Below are 14,306 nucleotides of genomic sequence, written 5' to 3'. Positions count from 1 at the left end.
CCACTTAGCTAAGTCCAGAATGCACTTTTGGAAGAATGTAAATGGCAAACTCTGTACGTTCTCTCTCCAAAATGCAATATGGTAGCAAATGCCATTTGGTGGCATTTGCAGGGAAACAGATTGCCAGCTTTTATGTTCAGCTATGGCTTGAGACATCACTCCAAGAATGTTTAAGAGTAGATAAGATCAGCAACTTTTCCTTGATGCAAGACAAATTTTAAATTAAAACACATTTTAGCTATATAATTTGTGACAATCAATTTTTCTTGATAAAGTTGTGAATTCAGATTGCCAAAGTACAAAAATATCTAGTCATACCTCTGTACATCTCATACTGAATGTTTTCACACTACCGCTGGAAAAAAGTTTAATCGGACTTTGAAAAAAATCAAGTCAAGGTATTCCCAATACATGTATCTAGAATCAGTGTGTCATTGTAATAAACATCCACAATTACATCAAAGAAGTATGTATTCCGAATACCCATGAAAGCCTGTAATATAAACAGTAATTATATATGTACTGATAGAAATAGCTGAATCCTGGGAGGGGATGGGGGGATAATGCTCTTTAATATTTAATTTACAAGATGCAGGAATCCTGCCAAGAGTAAGGGTTGTCTCAAAATTCACAAATTCAGTTCACCCAAACAAAGTAATTTCTTTTTTATCTTCAATGTAATCAAAATCTCCGGCACATATATTAAACAGGAATTTAAAACAAAATTGCTCCCTGAGTCCCAAACTTGTCTTAAGAAAATTAAAAGATCTAACCATGTTTATATCACTGATGCATATGGCAAGGTTTCTCTTTCTAAATAACACAAGGGGGAAATTTGGAGTGCTCTCTTATATAAAGGTCTAAGCAGTCAACTTTAAGATGTATTGTTCAGAGAAAGTAAACACTTTGGGATATTCTAATTTTAGCATATAAATACACAGCTGACCATTCAGGATCTGTTCTAATTTAGTATTTGGGTTCTGTAATCATTACACACTGGAACTCACATTGAAATCAACTTGAGCATCACATGCACAATAGCTGTAGAAATTAAGCTCTAAGATTTTGTGGAGAATAGTTTATTTTGAGCTGTGTAACAATAATGCCGTTAGCACATTATATTCAGAAGGACATCAACTAGTCCAATTCTAAACATGTTTTCTGTAAGCAACACAAATCCTCAGGAAGTTAGTAGCATCTTGGTTTTCTGACTATGAATCTAGCTGACTGGTACAGTGTCTAAAATCATCGGTTTTCAGAGTCAAACTGCACATTAATATTTCACAAGCATACAACATGCCTCATCATCCTCATGAGTATGATGGTGATGACACAAACATCAAAACCTATCTCGCTGACATTTACCAACACAGATTTACAGACAGCGAAAATAACTCTGACACAATCACTGTAAATGCTATTCTATAGTCCCTGGAAATACACTTAAAGTTCTTTATCACTTCCTCCTTTCCTTAATTACTGTACATCCCTTACAGGGAATGTATCAAGAATGATTAATAGGGCACCGGGAAGTCAGGTGGAGAGAGGGTTAAAGATATGCACACCAAGGTGACATAACCTATGTTGGGGGTAAAAGGAAGCCTTGGATTAAGGAAATCTAGTTAAATGGGCTTTTATTTAAAAAAACCACACACACAATGTATCACTCTGCAGTATAAGCCACAGGCTAACGAGGGAGCTGGATGAAATGGGACGTGTGTTCTTACCCATCCTGTCTTTGCCCCATCTCCATTTAGGTCGCATGGGAAAGCCTCTCCCCAGTGCCCCAGCCGCGAAATAGAGGAATCTCCCGCTGTATCCGTGGGCAGGGGACCCCGGAGACGACACCTCCCCACACACGCGCGCGGCCCGCCCCGTTATTAGGCTCCCCTGAGCCTTCTTTTTGGGCCGACCAAACCAGACTGGGTGGTGGAGGCGGCGCTTTTCCCGGGGGTTTCCCGGCCTTGTCCAGGCATCTCGCTCGCTGCCCGGCCACACTTCCTACCCCTTGCAGGCCTGCCCCCGCGCCGAGAATCATCCGCTGCCGGAGCGGGCCCAGGCTCCCCGTCCCCGCGGCTGGGTCCCTCATCCTCAGGAGCCGCCGTTACCCTCCCCCTCAGCCGAGAGGCTGGGACAGACCCTCCCCCAGCCGCGGGAGGAGAAGGAGGGACTGTCGGGCGCCCCGCACACCGCCAGGGCCGGGGGGAGTCTCTGACCTCCTCGCTCTTCAGCACCTCCTTGAACTCCCGCTTGATCCTCTGCACCGCGATGTTGGCCATCTCTGCAGCCGGCAGCCACACGCCGCTGCCTCCGAGCCGGGCCCAGCGAGCTCCGCCGCTCCCGCTGGATAATTCCCGGCCCCACCAAAATGGCGCCCGCGTCGAGCATGCGCGGTGCGGCCCCCGGCGCCTCTCAGGCGGGGCCAGCACGGTGTGTGTGTGGGCAGCCGATGCAGGGAGCAGAGCGGCCCCTGAGCTGGCGGGTCCGCGCTGGGGGGAAGGGGCTGCGCGGGACTGTCCCACTGGCTCGGCGGGACGGGTAACGCCCTGCTGCGCCGCCGCTCCGTAAGCGACACCCGGCCTGTCACGGGAGGAGCCGCTTTCCTGCACACGCACAGCGCGAGGTCCCTGCGGTGACACCCCTCACCCGCCAGCCGGGCAGAGCTAGGGCCGCTGGGTTGTGATGAAGCAGCTGTGTCATCCGCACGGTCGGCGTGTTGTTACACGCACGTGTCGCTCAGCGCTCGCCTCAGCAAGCGACGGGTTAACAAGCGCCGGGTGAAACGCGCCTCCCTCAGAGCCGGGCGGAGCGGGGCCGGGCGGGCTCTGGGCTCTCCCCTGGCGGCTGGAGTTGGGGCGGGAGAACTCGAGAGGCTGCAGCAGCGAGGAAAGCGGAAGGGCCATTCAGCGCCTCAGCCTCCGAACAGCGCGCGCGAGCGCCAGGGAGCCGGGCTGCTAACGGGCTCCTTCCAACCAGAGCTCGCGGACATGCCTGACCCCTGGTGGCCGCTCGCTGGAAGGAGTAGGACTGATGTGTGGGCCTTTCCAGGGAGCGGGGGAAGCCTGTAGTTCAGTAGTCTCCAGCCTTTTTACACACCAAGCCAAGATCTACCGCCCCGCCCCTTCCTTGAAGCCCCGCCCTCTCTATTCTCCTCCTCTCCATCCCTTGCTATCCCCAATCTTTATACTGCTAGTTTGTTTGTTTTGTTTTAATTCTTCTGTAGGAAGAGGGTTTTCCAACATTTGCCCTGTCTAGACTGGACCAAATGTCAGAAAAACCCTTTCTTTTGAAAGGCCCTTTATTCCTCATGGAAAGAGGAATATAGGGGTGACCAAAAGATCATGTGTGCTCTTCCACTAAAAAAGCAGAAGAAATTAGTCGAAACAATAGTAAAGAATAAATTTGTGAAGCATGTAGGACAACATAATTTGTTGGACAAAAGTCAACATATTTTCTGTAAAGGGTAGGAATAAATGGTAAATTTTCAGGATGGAGAGGGGTAACTGGTGGTGTCCCCCAACGATCAGTCCTGGGACCAATCCTTTTCAACTTATTCATAAATGATCTGGAAAAAGGGGCAAAAGCAGTGAGGTGGTAAAGTTTGCAGATGATACCAAACTGTTTAGGATAGTCAAGACAGAAGCAGACTGTGAGGGACTCCAAGAAGATCTCACCAAACTGAGTGATTGGGCAACAAAATGGCAAATGAAATTTAATGTGGATAAGTGTAAAGTAATGCACATTGGGAAAAATAACCCCAACTATACGTACACTATGATGGGGGCTAATTTGGCTACGACAAATCAGGAAAGAGATCTTGGAGTTATCGTGGACAGTTCTCTAAAAATTTCCACACAGTGTGCAGCGGCAGTCAGAAAGGCAAATAGGATTCTAGGAATTATTAGGAAAGGGATAGAAAATAGGACCCAGAATATCTTACTGCCCCTGTATAAAACTATGGTACGCCCACATCTTGAATACTGTGTACAGATGTGATCTCCTCACCTCAAAAAAGATATTTTGGCCTAGGAAAGGGTTCAGAAAAGGGCAACTAAAATGATTAGGGGTTTGGAACGGGTCCCATATGAGGAGAGGTTAAAGAGACTGGGACTTTTCAGATTAGAAAAAGGAGACGGAGGGGGGATATGATAGAGGTATATAAAATCATGAGTGGTGTGGAGAGGGCCGATAAAGAAAAGTTATTTATTAGTTCCCTAAATAGAAGAACTAGAGGACACCAAATGAAATTAATGGGGAGCAGGTTTAAAACTAATAAAAGGAAGTTCTTCTTCACACAGCGTGTAGTCAACCTGTGGAACTCCTTGCCAGAGGAGGCTATGAAGGCTAGAACTATAATAGAGTTTAAAGAGAAACTAGATAATTCATGGAGGTTAGGTCCATAAAAGGCTATTAGCTAGGGGATAAAATGGTGTCCTTGGCCTCTGTTTGTCAGAGGCTGGAGAGGGATGGCAGGAGACAAATTGCTTGATTTGTCTTTGGTCCACCCTCTCCGGGGCACCTGGTGCTGGCCACAGTCGGCAGATAGGATACTGGGCTAGATGGATCTTTGGTCTGACCCAGTACGGCCGTTCTTATGTTCTTAACAAACGCATCCCTGGATGCAGAAGAGTGTTTCTGGGATATCTCCAGAATCCTGAAAAACTCCTGCAGTCCAGCTGTACCCTCACAGGGTTGAGACAGGATGTATAGGCTTTGGGGTGGAAATGAGGGATTTGGGTGCGGGAAGGGGTGAGAGGTGCAAGCTCTGGGAGGAAATCTGGATGCAGGAGGAGGTGGAGAAGGGGACGCTGGCTCAGGGAGGGGGGTCTAGGCTGGGCAATGTTGGGGTACTAAGCAAGCCACTGGCTTGTGGATGTGAGGGTGCAGGAATTTGGGTTGGGGTATTTGAGGGGCTCAGGGCAGAGGGTTCCAGTGTGTGATAGGCTCAGCTCTAGGGATAGGGGGAGTGCAGGAGTGGTTGTGGCCAGATTGGGGTTTGGCCCCATTTGGGGGTTTGTTGGCCAGGCTTCATTTTTAAATAAAATACTATGTCAAACACAAAAAGTTTCTACATTATTTATTATTATTTATTATCTTTATTTATGAGAAGGGTGGGAAACCTGTCTTGAGTCGGGTCACTGACCCACAGAAAAATCAGTTGGGAGCAGAGGACATGGTACTGGGGAAGGGTGCTAGTGAGTGCTGGGGCAGGGAACAGGGTGCCAGTGGGGGCAGGGTTCTGCGGCTGAGGGCAGGGGAGAGGGAACAGGGTGCCAGGAGAACAGGTTTCTGCAGCAGGGGTCAGATTTCTGCAGCAGGGGCAGAGTGACAGCGGGGGACAGGTTTCTGCAGCAGAGGAAAGTGCTGGGGAGCAACAGGTTTCTTCAGTGAGGGGTAGGGTACTGGGGGAGCAGGTTTCTGCAGCGGGGGACAGGGTTCCGGGGGGGGTGACAGGTTTCTTCAGTGGGGGGCAAGGTGCTGTGGGGGCAGGTTTCTGCAGCAGAGGACAGGTTTCTGCAGCAGGGAGCAGAGTGCCAGCGGGGGAAGGTTTCTGCAATGGGGGACAGGTTTCTGCAGTAAGGGGCAGGGTGCCAGTGGGGACTGGTTTCTTCAGCAGGGGTCAGGGTGCTGAGGGGGCAGGTTTCTGCAGACGGGGGACAGGTTTCTGCAGTAGGGGGCAGGGTGCCAGTGGGTACTGATTTCTGCAGGGGGGCAGGTTTCTGCAGAGGCAGGACAGGTTTCTGCAGCAGGGGGGCAGGAGGGACAGAGTTCTGTGGCTGGAGGCAGGGGAGAAGGAACGGGGGCGGGAGGGCAGGGACAAGGTTCTGCAGCAGGAGACAAGGTTCGGGGGCAGGGGAGAGGGAACCGGGTTCAGGGGCAGGGTGCCAGTGGGGGTAGGGAGTCCCCTACACCAGCCTCAGAGGGAAGCCTCCGTTGCGCACTCCCTCTAGGGCCGACACTCCCCCCCCCCCCGGCGGAGAAAGGATGCCCCATCGAGTGCCTCTGCCGGACCCCCCCCCCACAGAGCAGGGAAGCCCACGCATGCAACCCCTCAGGGCCGACACACACACCCACACACACACGGAGCAGGGAAGCCTCCGTTGCGCGCCCCCTCCGGGCCTGACTCCCCCTCCCTCAGAGAAGGGAAGTCCCAGCACACACCTCTGGGGACTTACCGGGTAAGTTTCTGGAACACCAGGGAGCTGGGGCAAGGAAGCAGCTAGCGCATTTTCGGAACCCTCGGAAGTGATGCGCAGCTTTAGGACTTCTGTCCTCCCCATGGGAAGCTGCCACTACCTCCATTGTTGCTCGAGGTAGGTAGTGGGGCTTCTTGGGGGTGGGGGGAAATGGAGGGTCCAGAACACCTTGCGATCGACTGGTCGTGATCAACTGGTTGGTGACCACGGCTGTAGTTCCCTTTGCAAAAACAACCATGTCCTGAAAACGTGCCTGTTTTGCCTAAATAACCCTAAGAAAGAGGGACTTTGGGAGCTCTTAGCCCATATTTTTGAAGGGAGCTGGTATCCCCAAAGAAACCTTTATTTTGTTTACTCGTTCTACGACAAGACTCTGGAAAGATCAAGTGAAGGCTCAACATACCTGCCCAGTGGACAATAGTACTTTGGAACTAGACCTCAGAAAAGGTGAACTATGGTGTTGCCAGATAATGTGCCAGCAAAGGGGCTGGAACAAGAGCTGAGGCAGTGGCCATACTGATGAAAGAAAAGTAGGCCACACCGTTGTGATAATATCAACATAAATTGATACATTTGGAGGATAACCCAGCTAAGGTGTAATCACACTCTTAGAAGTGTTGTTCACATGGGCATTAAAATCTCCCAAGAAATGAATAAATTCACAGCTCTTCTGATAGTATAAGAAGCCAAGGACAGATATGTCAATTCCTGGATGATGCACAATGTGAATGTTGTATCCTGACAATTAGAGAATAATTACCTATAGTCTCAATGGTGCCACAGAGAATGGTTTCTTTAGAACTGACTCAGACAGTTTATGATAAGGATGTTAATTATCAGGCATTTTGCATTGACTATTTGATTAGTTGATATAGGACGCCTCCGTCTTTGAAGTGTAGCAACAGCCATAGGGCTGTTGCTACACTTCAAAGGTGAAAGCATTGCGTGGAGCCTACGGTCAGAAGGGGGGGACTCCCCCACTGACCCCTGGCTCCATGCAGCGCTGCTGCTTTGAAACACCATGTGGCATTTCAAAGTGGCAGTGCCACACAGAGCCCAAGGGCAGCAGGGGAGTCCACAGTTGATCCTGGGCTCAATGTGGTGCTGCCGCTTTGAAATGCTGCAAGGAGCCTGACATCAGGCTCCCCGCGGCATTTCAATGCGGCAGTGTCGCACTGAGCCCGGAGTCAGCTGGGAACTCCCCAGCTGATCCCAGGCTCCACACAGCACTGCCACTTTGAAATGCTACGTACGGCCTGGGGACACCTGGGGCAGCGCCACATGGAGCCCAGGGTCTGGCTCCAAGCTTCAAGCAGCACTGCCGCTTTGAAGTACCCCATCTTCTTCCCCTCCTTGCTGCCTCTATCTGGAAGCCCTGGGTCGGCACAGCAGCGGGGCAGTTGTAGAACCCCAGCCGGGCATTGCAGCAGCAGGGCAGTCATGGAGCCCCATCCCTGGGAAGCCTCAGCTAGGCAGGACAGAAGCAGGACCATGGCAGCTAGGGAGCTCCATCCCCAGAGCACTCTAACCAGCTGGCAGAAGTGGGCCAGTGCCAAGCCCAAGCAGCAGGCTGGAGCAGAGCCAGCCAAAGGGAGGTGCAGTGTCCTGGGAGGCTGGTGGCAGAGGACCAACCCTGATTGGCTAATTCCCTCATTTGGGACGGGTCAGGTCCTGACAGTGCTGGCCAGAGAGGTCCAACCTGTATCAAAAGGTGAACTTCAAAGAACTAATTTTTAAAATTCTGTTTGTCTTCTTGCTTCTTTATAACTATAGTGAGGCGTGATTTTTTTTCCCCTCCTTCATGCTTTTTGGCTTAGACATATCAAGAATGTCAACTCCTGTCTTCCCTGGTTTTGCTGGCAGACTTCTTGTGAAAGGGAGGGATGCCTCAGGAGATACACATACTGTGACTTTACATGCTTTAGAACAGGAAAAAAAATGTTGACTCTGTAAGCTCATGATACCATCTACATTTTTGTTAGTCTCTAAGGTGCTGCAAGACTATTTATTATTTTTTAAGTTTTCTCTGTAACAAAGATGTAGAGCAGGTCTAAGCTACAAATTTTTGCCAGCCATATTTTTTGGGGTGTGATGTGACCTGTAACTCACATTGCTGAGATGTGACCTGTAACTCACATTGCTGTGAACATACTGGGTCAGACCAAAGGTTCATCTCGTCCAGTATCCTGTTCTCTGTGGGTATGTCTACACTACAGCGCTAATTCGAACTAACTTAGTTTGAATTAGTTAATTCGAACTAAGCTAATTCGAACTAATGCATCCAGACTAAAAAACTAGTTCGAATTAGCGTTTTGCTAATTCGAACTAGCATGTCCACATTAAGTGGACCCTTAGCCAGGGTTAAGGATGGCCGGAAGCAGTGCCGGCAGGGCATCAGATGAGGACTTAGAGCGTGGAGCTGCTGTCTCAGGCTAGCCGAGGGCTGTGCTTAAAGGGACCCGACCCCCACCCCGGACAGACAGTTCTCAGGGGTGCCCCACTTGCAAAGCAGTCCTGGCTTGGATTGCCCGGAGTACCCACACTGGGCACATCACAGCACTCGGCCATCAGACCGGCTGCACTTGCCACAGGCTGCCATCTGGGGAGAGGGGGCAATTGGGGGGCTGCAGGAGAGCTTCCACCCCCAGAAGCCCACAGAGCCAGCCCAGTCCTCCCCATCGGGGGCTCGTACCCCATTCCTCCCTCACCTCTTTCCACTTACCCCTCCCTAGCCCCCCTTCCTGATGTACAAAATAAAGGACAATTGTGTTCAAAAATAGAATCTCTCTTTATTGAACAAAACTGGGGGAGACTGGGAAAAGGAGGTGGGAGAGGGGAAGAGAGAGGGTGGGAGAGGGGAGGGCAACTACAATGATTAGGGGTTTAGAACAGGTCCCATATGAAGAGAGGCTAAAGAGACTGGGACTTTTCAGCTTAGAAAAGAGGAGACGGAGCGGGGATAGGATAGAGGTCTATAAAAGCATGAGTGGGGTGGAGAGGGCTGATAAAGAAAAGTTATTTATTAGTTCCCATAATAGAAGAACTAGAGGACACCAAATGAAATTAATGGGTAGCAGGTTTAAAACTAATAAAAGGAAGTTCTTCTTCACACAGCGTGTTGTCAACCTGTGGAACTCCTTGCCAGAGGAGGCGGTGAAGGCTAGAACTATAATAGAGTTTAAAGAGAAGCTGGATAAATTCATGGAGGTTAGGTCCATAAAAGGCTATTAGCCAGGGGATAAAATGGTGTCCTTGGCCTCTGTTTGTCAGAGGCTGGAGAGGGATGGCAGGAGACAAATCGCTTGATCATTGTCTTTGGTCAACCCTCTCTGGGGTACCTGGTGCTGGCCACTGTCGGTAGACAGGATACTGGGGTAGATGGACCTTTGGTCTGACCCAGTACGGCCGTTCTTATGTTCTTATGTTCTTATGGTCCCGGGCAAGCTCCCGGGAGCCGCCAGCCTGGTCCCGGGAAGAGGGGGAGGGCTGGGGGCCATCGGATGGCTGGCTCGAGCCATGCCAGGTGCAGGGTCTGCTAGCTGGGTGCTGGCAGGCTTGCACCTGGCACGGGCACCGTAGCCAGCCCGTGCTCCTTTAAGGAGTCCGGGGCCGGGAGGGGGGCAATAGAGTTTCCCTGGTGTTGGCCAGAGTGGCCACCAGGGAAAGCTGGGAAGGGCTAGCCTCCCACTAGTTCGAATTAAGGGGCTACACACCCCTTAATTCGAACTAGTAAGTTCGAACTAGGCTTAGTCCTCGTAGAATGAGGTTTACCTAGTTCGAACTAAGCGCTCCACTAGTTCGAATTAAGTTCGAACTAGCGGAGCGCTTGTGTAGCGCCTATCAAAGTTAATTCGAACTAATTTTGTTCGAATTAACTTTGTAGTGTAGACATACCCTGACAGTGGCCAGTGCCAGATGCCCCAGAGGGAATGAACAACAGGCAATCATCAAGTGATCCCTTCTGTGTCACGCATTCCCAGCTTCTGACAAATAGAGGCTGCGGGCACCATTCCTGCCCATCTTGGCTAACAGTCACTGATGGACCCATCTTTCCATGAATTTATCTAGTTCTTTTTTGAACCCTGTAAGTCCTAGTCTCCACAACAATTTCTGGTAAGGAGTTTCACAGGTTGACTGTGCATTGTATTCAGATATGTTTTTGACAGTATATCTGGCAAAACCACAGGTTGGCATTATATGCTGCGTCCACAAAGTGCTTTGCTGATGTACGAATCAGGCACTCTTAATGTAGATGTAGTCATGGTTTTGATTGTGCATTGTTAGTCCCTGTGAGCCATCCAGAAATAGAATAATATTACTGGTCGCAGGATGGATTTTATACTGTATAGCAGCGGTGGCCAAAAGGGCCTCCGTGGGCCGGATCTGGCCTGCCAAGCATGTGGATCCAGCCCGCAGAGGCCCTTCTGCTCCCCTGCTCCCAGGCCAGTTAGGGCCTGGGGGTGGGGGAGCACCCAAAGCCCTCTCCGCTCTGTCCTCACCCTGCAAGCAGCAGGCAGCACTTCGCTCGCAGGACAGGGGCAGGGCAGAGAAGGCTTCGTACCCTCCCCCACCCCCAGGCCTTAATTGGCCTGTGGGCAGGGGAGCATGTGAAGCCTCCTCCCGCCCTGCCAGGAGTACGTGGAGCTTTGAAGCGCCAAGCGCTGCTCACAGGGTGGGGGGGAGAGTGAAGGAGGCTTCACACGCTCCCCCGCCCCCAGGCCAATCAGCGCTTAGGGGTGGGGGAGCTGCGTGAAGCTTCCTTCGCCCTGCCCAGGCCCTGCAAGGAGCCCGCAGCACTTCAAAGTGCCATGTGCTCCTCGAAGGACAGAAGGAAGCTTTCCGCATTCCCCTGCCCCCAGGCCCTGATTGGCCTGGGGGTGGGGGAGCGTACCAAGCCTCTTCCAGGGCATGGGTGCCTAGTAAGAAAGGGGGGGGAAAGGGGCTCCCCAACCCCTACAAACCAATCATGGTCTGGGAATGGGGTAGCCCCGCCCCTTCTGGGGTGGCCTGGGGCTACTTCAAAATTTTTTGAAGTGGCCCCTGGGCAAAAATTATCGCCCACCTCTTCTGTATAGTATGGTCATAAAAGAGCTTAATCATTTTATAGCAACAGTTATTTTAAACTAATGATAAAACACAAAATCAAAGATGGGAGAAGAATCCTCAAGCTCTTTTTTATAATCCTTATTCCATATCCTCTCTCTTTCTCTTATTGTTATCCCTCATCTTTTCTTTTTTATGTATATGAATCTCTTTAGGCCAGAAGCTGCCTTCTTATTTGTGTGTAAAACATCTAGCACATTTTTGGGTGTATAAAAATAGTAATTTACAATAATCATTTAGTCAAAATTGGAGTTCCTCCTACTGCAGCTTTTGTTTCAGATAAACCTGAAATTGGCAGCTTTGTGACTCAAATGACTCAAAGATCTAGATTCAATAGCCTTTTAGCTTTCTTACAAAAATAACTGGTTGTACAAGTTCTACCAAGTTTAAATGCTTATCTAAACTCTTCTGTTGTTTCTCCTAAATAGGTTGCAATGTCCGGATTTGCATACAAGTGTAACACTGCCCTCTACTGAAGGGAATATGTCAGATGTGCCCGCTCATGTAAAATTGATCCTTCTATTGACTGAACTAAAGTAGAACTTATAGGCATCTTCCAGCCAGACAAGAATCAAAAGAAAAAGGATTATTTGATTTCCGCCATCTGGAATGGTACCATACATTACTACCAGTTCCCCTTGTTCTATACTGTATCTATTTCTTGCTCTCATTAATTTGATTATGTATCCATATAAATGTTTTGTGTACCAATTGAATGGGTGTGTGAAATTCATCTGGTGTAACTCAACTGAGTCTAGTTACATAAGAGATTGATCACTGAGTTTACATCAAATAACAATATGCAACCAAAATAGCAAATGATATTAAAATTATTTGTATAAGGATTAATTTAAACTCATTTACTAGGACAAATAATAGTAGCACATTGCTACTATTTACATGTTGAGTCTGACTGCAAATTTTCATTAGGAAATGCCACTCTCATCCAAATCTTTCATCATTTGGCTGTCTCCCTGACCTTAGCTTCTTAATCAATCTGTTATACATTAAAACCAACAGAATTTCTTGCTAGGAATATAAAATAGCATTTTTGTTTTTTTAAAGGTTTATTTTTCCTGCCATTCAAGGGGGAGAAAGTGATTACCACCATTATAACAAAAATGATTAATACTGACTTATTTTTATCAGCAATATGACAAAAAACAGCTACCATCTTGGGATCCTTTAAAAATCAAAGTAAACTTAAAATATTAATTATACATTTCAGGGCCTTGAAAGAATTAATAGTTACACAGATACTGACGACATGATGAGAGAGAAGTGAGGATTTGGCCATAATCACAAAACATAAATTCACCATAATCCATTGGTGCTGTATTACGTACCATTTGGAAAAATTAATCACCAAACTAATTATTTGTACTGATATAAGCATTTTCTGCATTGCTAGTGTTATGGTTAATACTTTTTAAAACATATATAGTGCTTTACATTTTCAAAGCCTTGTGATGTTTAATCTACTATATATTTGAGAGTGTGTGTTTGTCCATCTATCTGTCCATCTGTTCAAAAACTCTTCCTGAGCAGTAAGAGCTAGGACTACCAAATTCATATAGCTTTCTTTTATAACTTAAAGCAAGGTGAGGGTTTGCTTGTACCAGGAAAATGGGATATGCCTGGAATGGGATTGCATCTCATAAAATCATATAGAAGAGACAGAATCACCTGGTAGATGAAAAGAGCTGACTGGGGATGTGACCCTCCCCTGTCTGGGACTGCCAGAGCCTCTTATCCTCAGGCGCCCTCCTTCCTAATTTGTACAGGAACATTTCTGGTTGTTCCCTTAATCAGGGAGTAAGGAGAAAGTGCACAGTTTGCTGCATTCCTCATTCTGGCTAAGGAGCACAGGGCAGATGAACCTGGACTTGCCCCGGCCAAGGGACATATACCTTCTCCTCTGGTGTGCCCACTGGAGCTCCAGTGGTCATGGAGAGATGCCTCTCACTTGGTCCCAAGCTGCTGCGTGAGAGAGGGCTGGGATAACCCTAACTCCTGGGGGCATTCTGTGTATTGAACTCCTCATCCCTAACCTCCCTCCCTACAGAAATTATTTAAATGAAGCGTGTATATTTTCATTTTATTTCCAAAAACCAAAAATTAATTGAGTTAAGGACTAGGAATGTTACAGTGTAATCAACTAGTCGATGGATTTTCCATCTATTAGTCGATAAGCAGGGGAGCCGCAGCAGGGTTAGCTCCCAGTCATGGCAGCTAACCCCACTGTGGCTCTCCCTTTTAAATGTATTAAAAGCCTGCAGGCCCTTAATACATTTAAAGGTATAAACTGCAGCAGAGGAGACCCAGTGCAAGCCAGTAATCTTAATACACTTAAAAAGCAGAGTTGCAGCCAGCTGGGACTGTGCACAAGTTTAGAATCAGCTGATTTCCGGTTCTTGCCCGGTCCCTGCTGCTCTCACGTCCCCTGCAAAGACTGCAGTTAAAAGCCAGTTCCCCCCAGCACCGGCTCTTGGTCCCCCTTCTTGCTGCCTCTTCTAGAGACATCAAGTGGGGGGGAAGCGATTAGTCGAGGAACTAGTCGATTATTCAATAAGCTTTTGCTTATCAGATAGCTGACTAGTCACTTACATCCCTATTAAGGACCCAAGCAATACCAGGTAAATCTTCCATTAACTTTATCTTGCTATCTCCCTGTGGGACACACAGGTGGTGTTTTCATTTTATCCTCTCCTAGCATCCTTTGGTAGAGTCCAATAGGATGCATAGTTGAAAGCACTGTCCTCTGGTAATCCCTGCTCCTTCTGCTAACTAAAGCATGTGAAATTACAGAATATATCTCTTGAGACATCCCTACCTCTCACAATAAGTCCTCAGGGCTGCCCTGTTTTGCCTGACTTGCCCTGTTAATGATGTTGCATATGTCCTCTTTCCTAGCTGTACTGCACATCAGAGAAGCTAGTTTAGAGAAGTTAACAGCCTACTATTATAAGGTGTGGAATTGAAGATGCTCAACATCTTACATAATTA

General features: G+C 48.4%; 1 protein-coding gene across 2 annotated transcripts in view; it reads right to left on the bottom strand.

The window, feature by feature from the left end:
• Positions 1-2,962, bottom strand: part of UBE2K (ubiquitin conjugating enzyme E2 K) — an 82,418-nt gene extending 79,456 nt beyond the window's left edge. Inside the window, exon 1 of one of the 2 annotated variants that reach the window (XM_075930554.2) lies at positions 2,217-2,962. In XM_075930554.2, the coding sequence (XP_075786669.1) occupies positions 2,217-2,388 (172 nt within the window). In that variant the 5' untranslated portion in view covers positions 2,389-2,962. The remainder of the gene's footprint in view (positions 1-2,216) is intronic. The other variant, XM_006129501.5, reaches the window with a different exon arrangement.
• Positions 2,963-14,306: the final 11,344 nt, after the last annotated feature.

Source organism: Pelodiscus sinensis, chromosome 4 (assembly GCF_052426305.1).
Source record: "Pelodiscus sinensis isolate ZL-2025 chromosome 4, ASM5242630v1, whole genome shotgun sequence".
NCBI lineage: Eukaryota > Metazoa > Chordata > Testudines > Trionychidae > Pelodiscus > Pelodiscus sinensis.
This window is presented reverse-complemented; position numbering and strand designations above follow the sequence as displayed.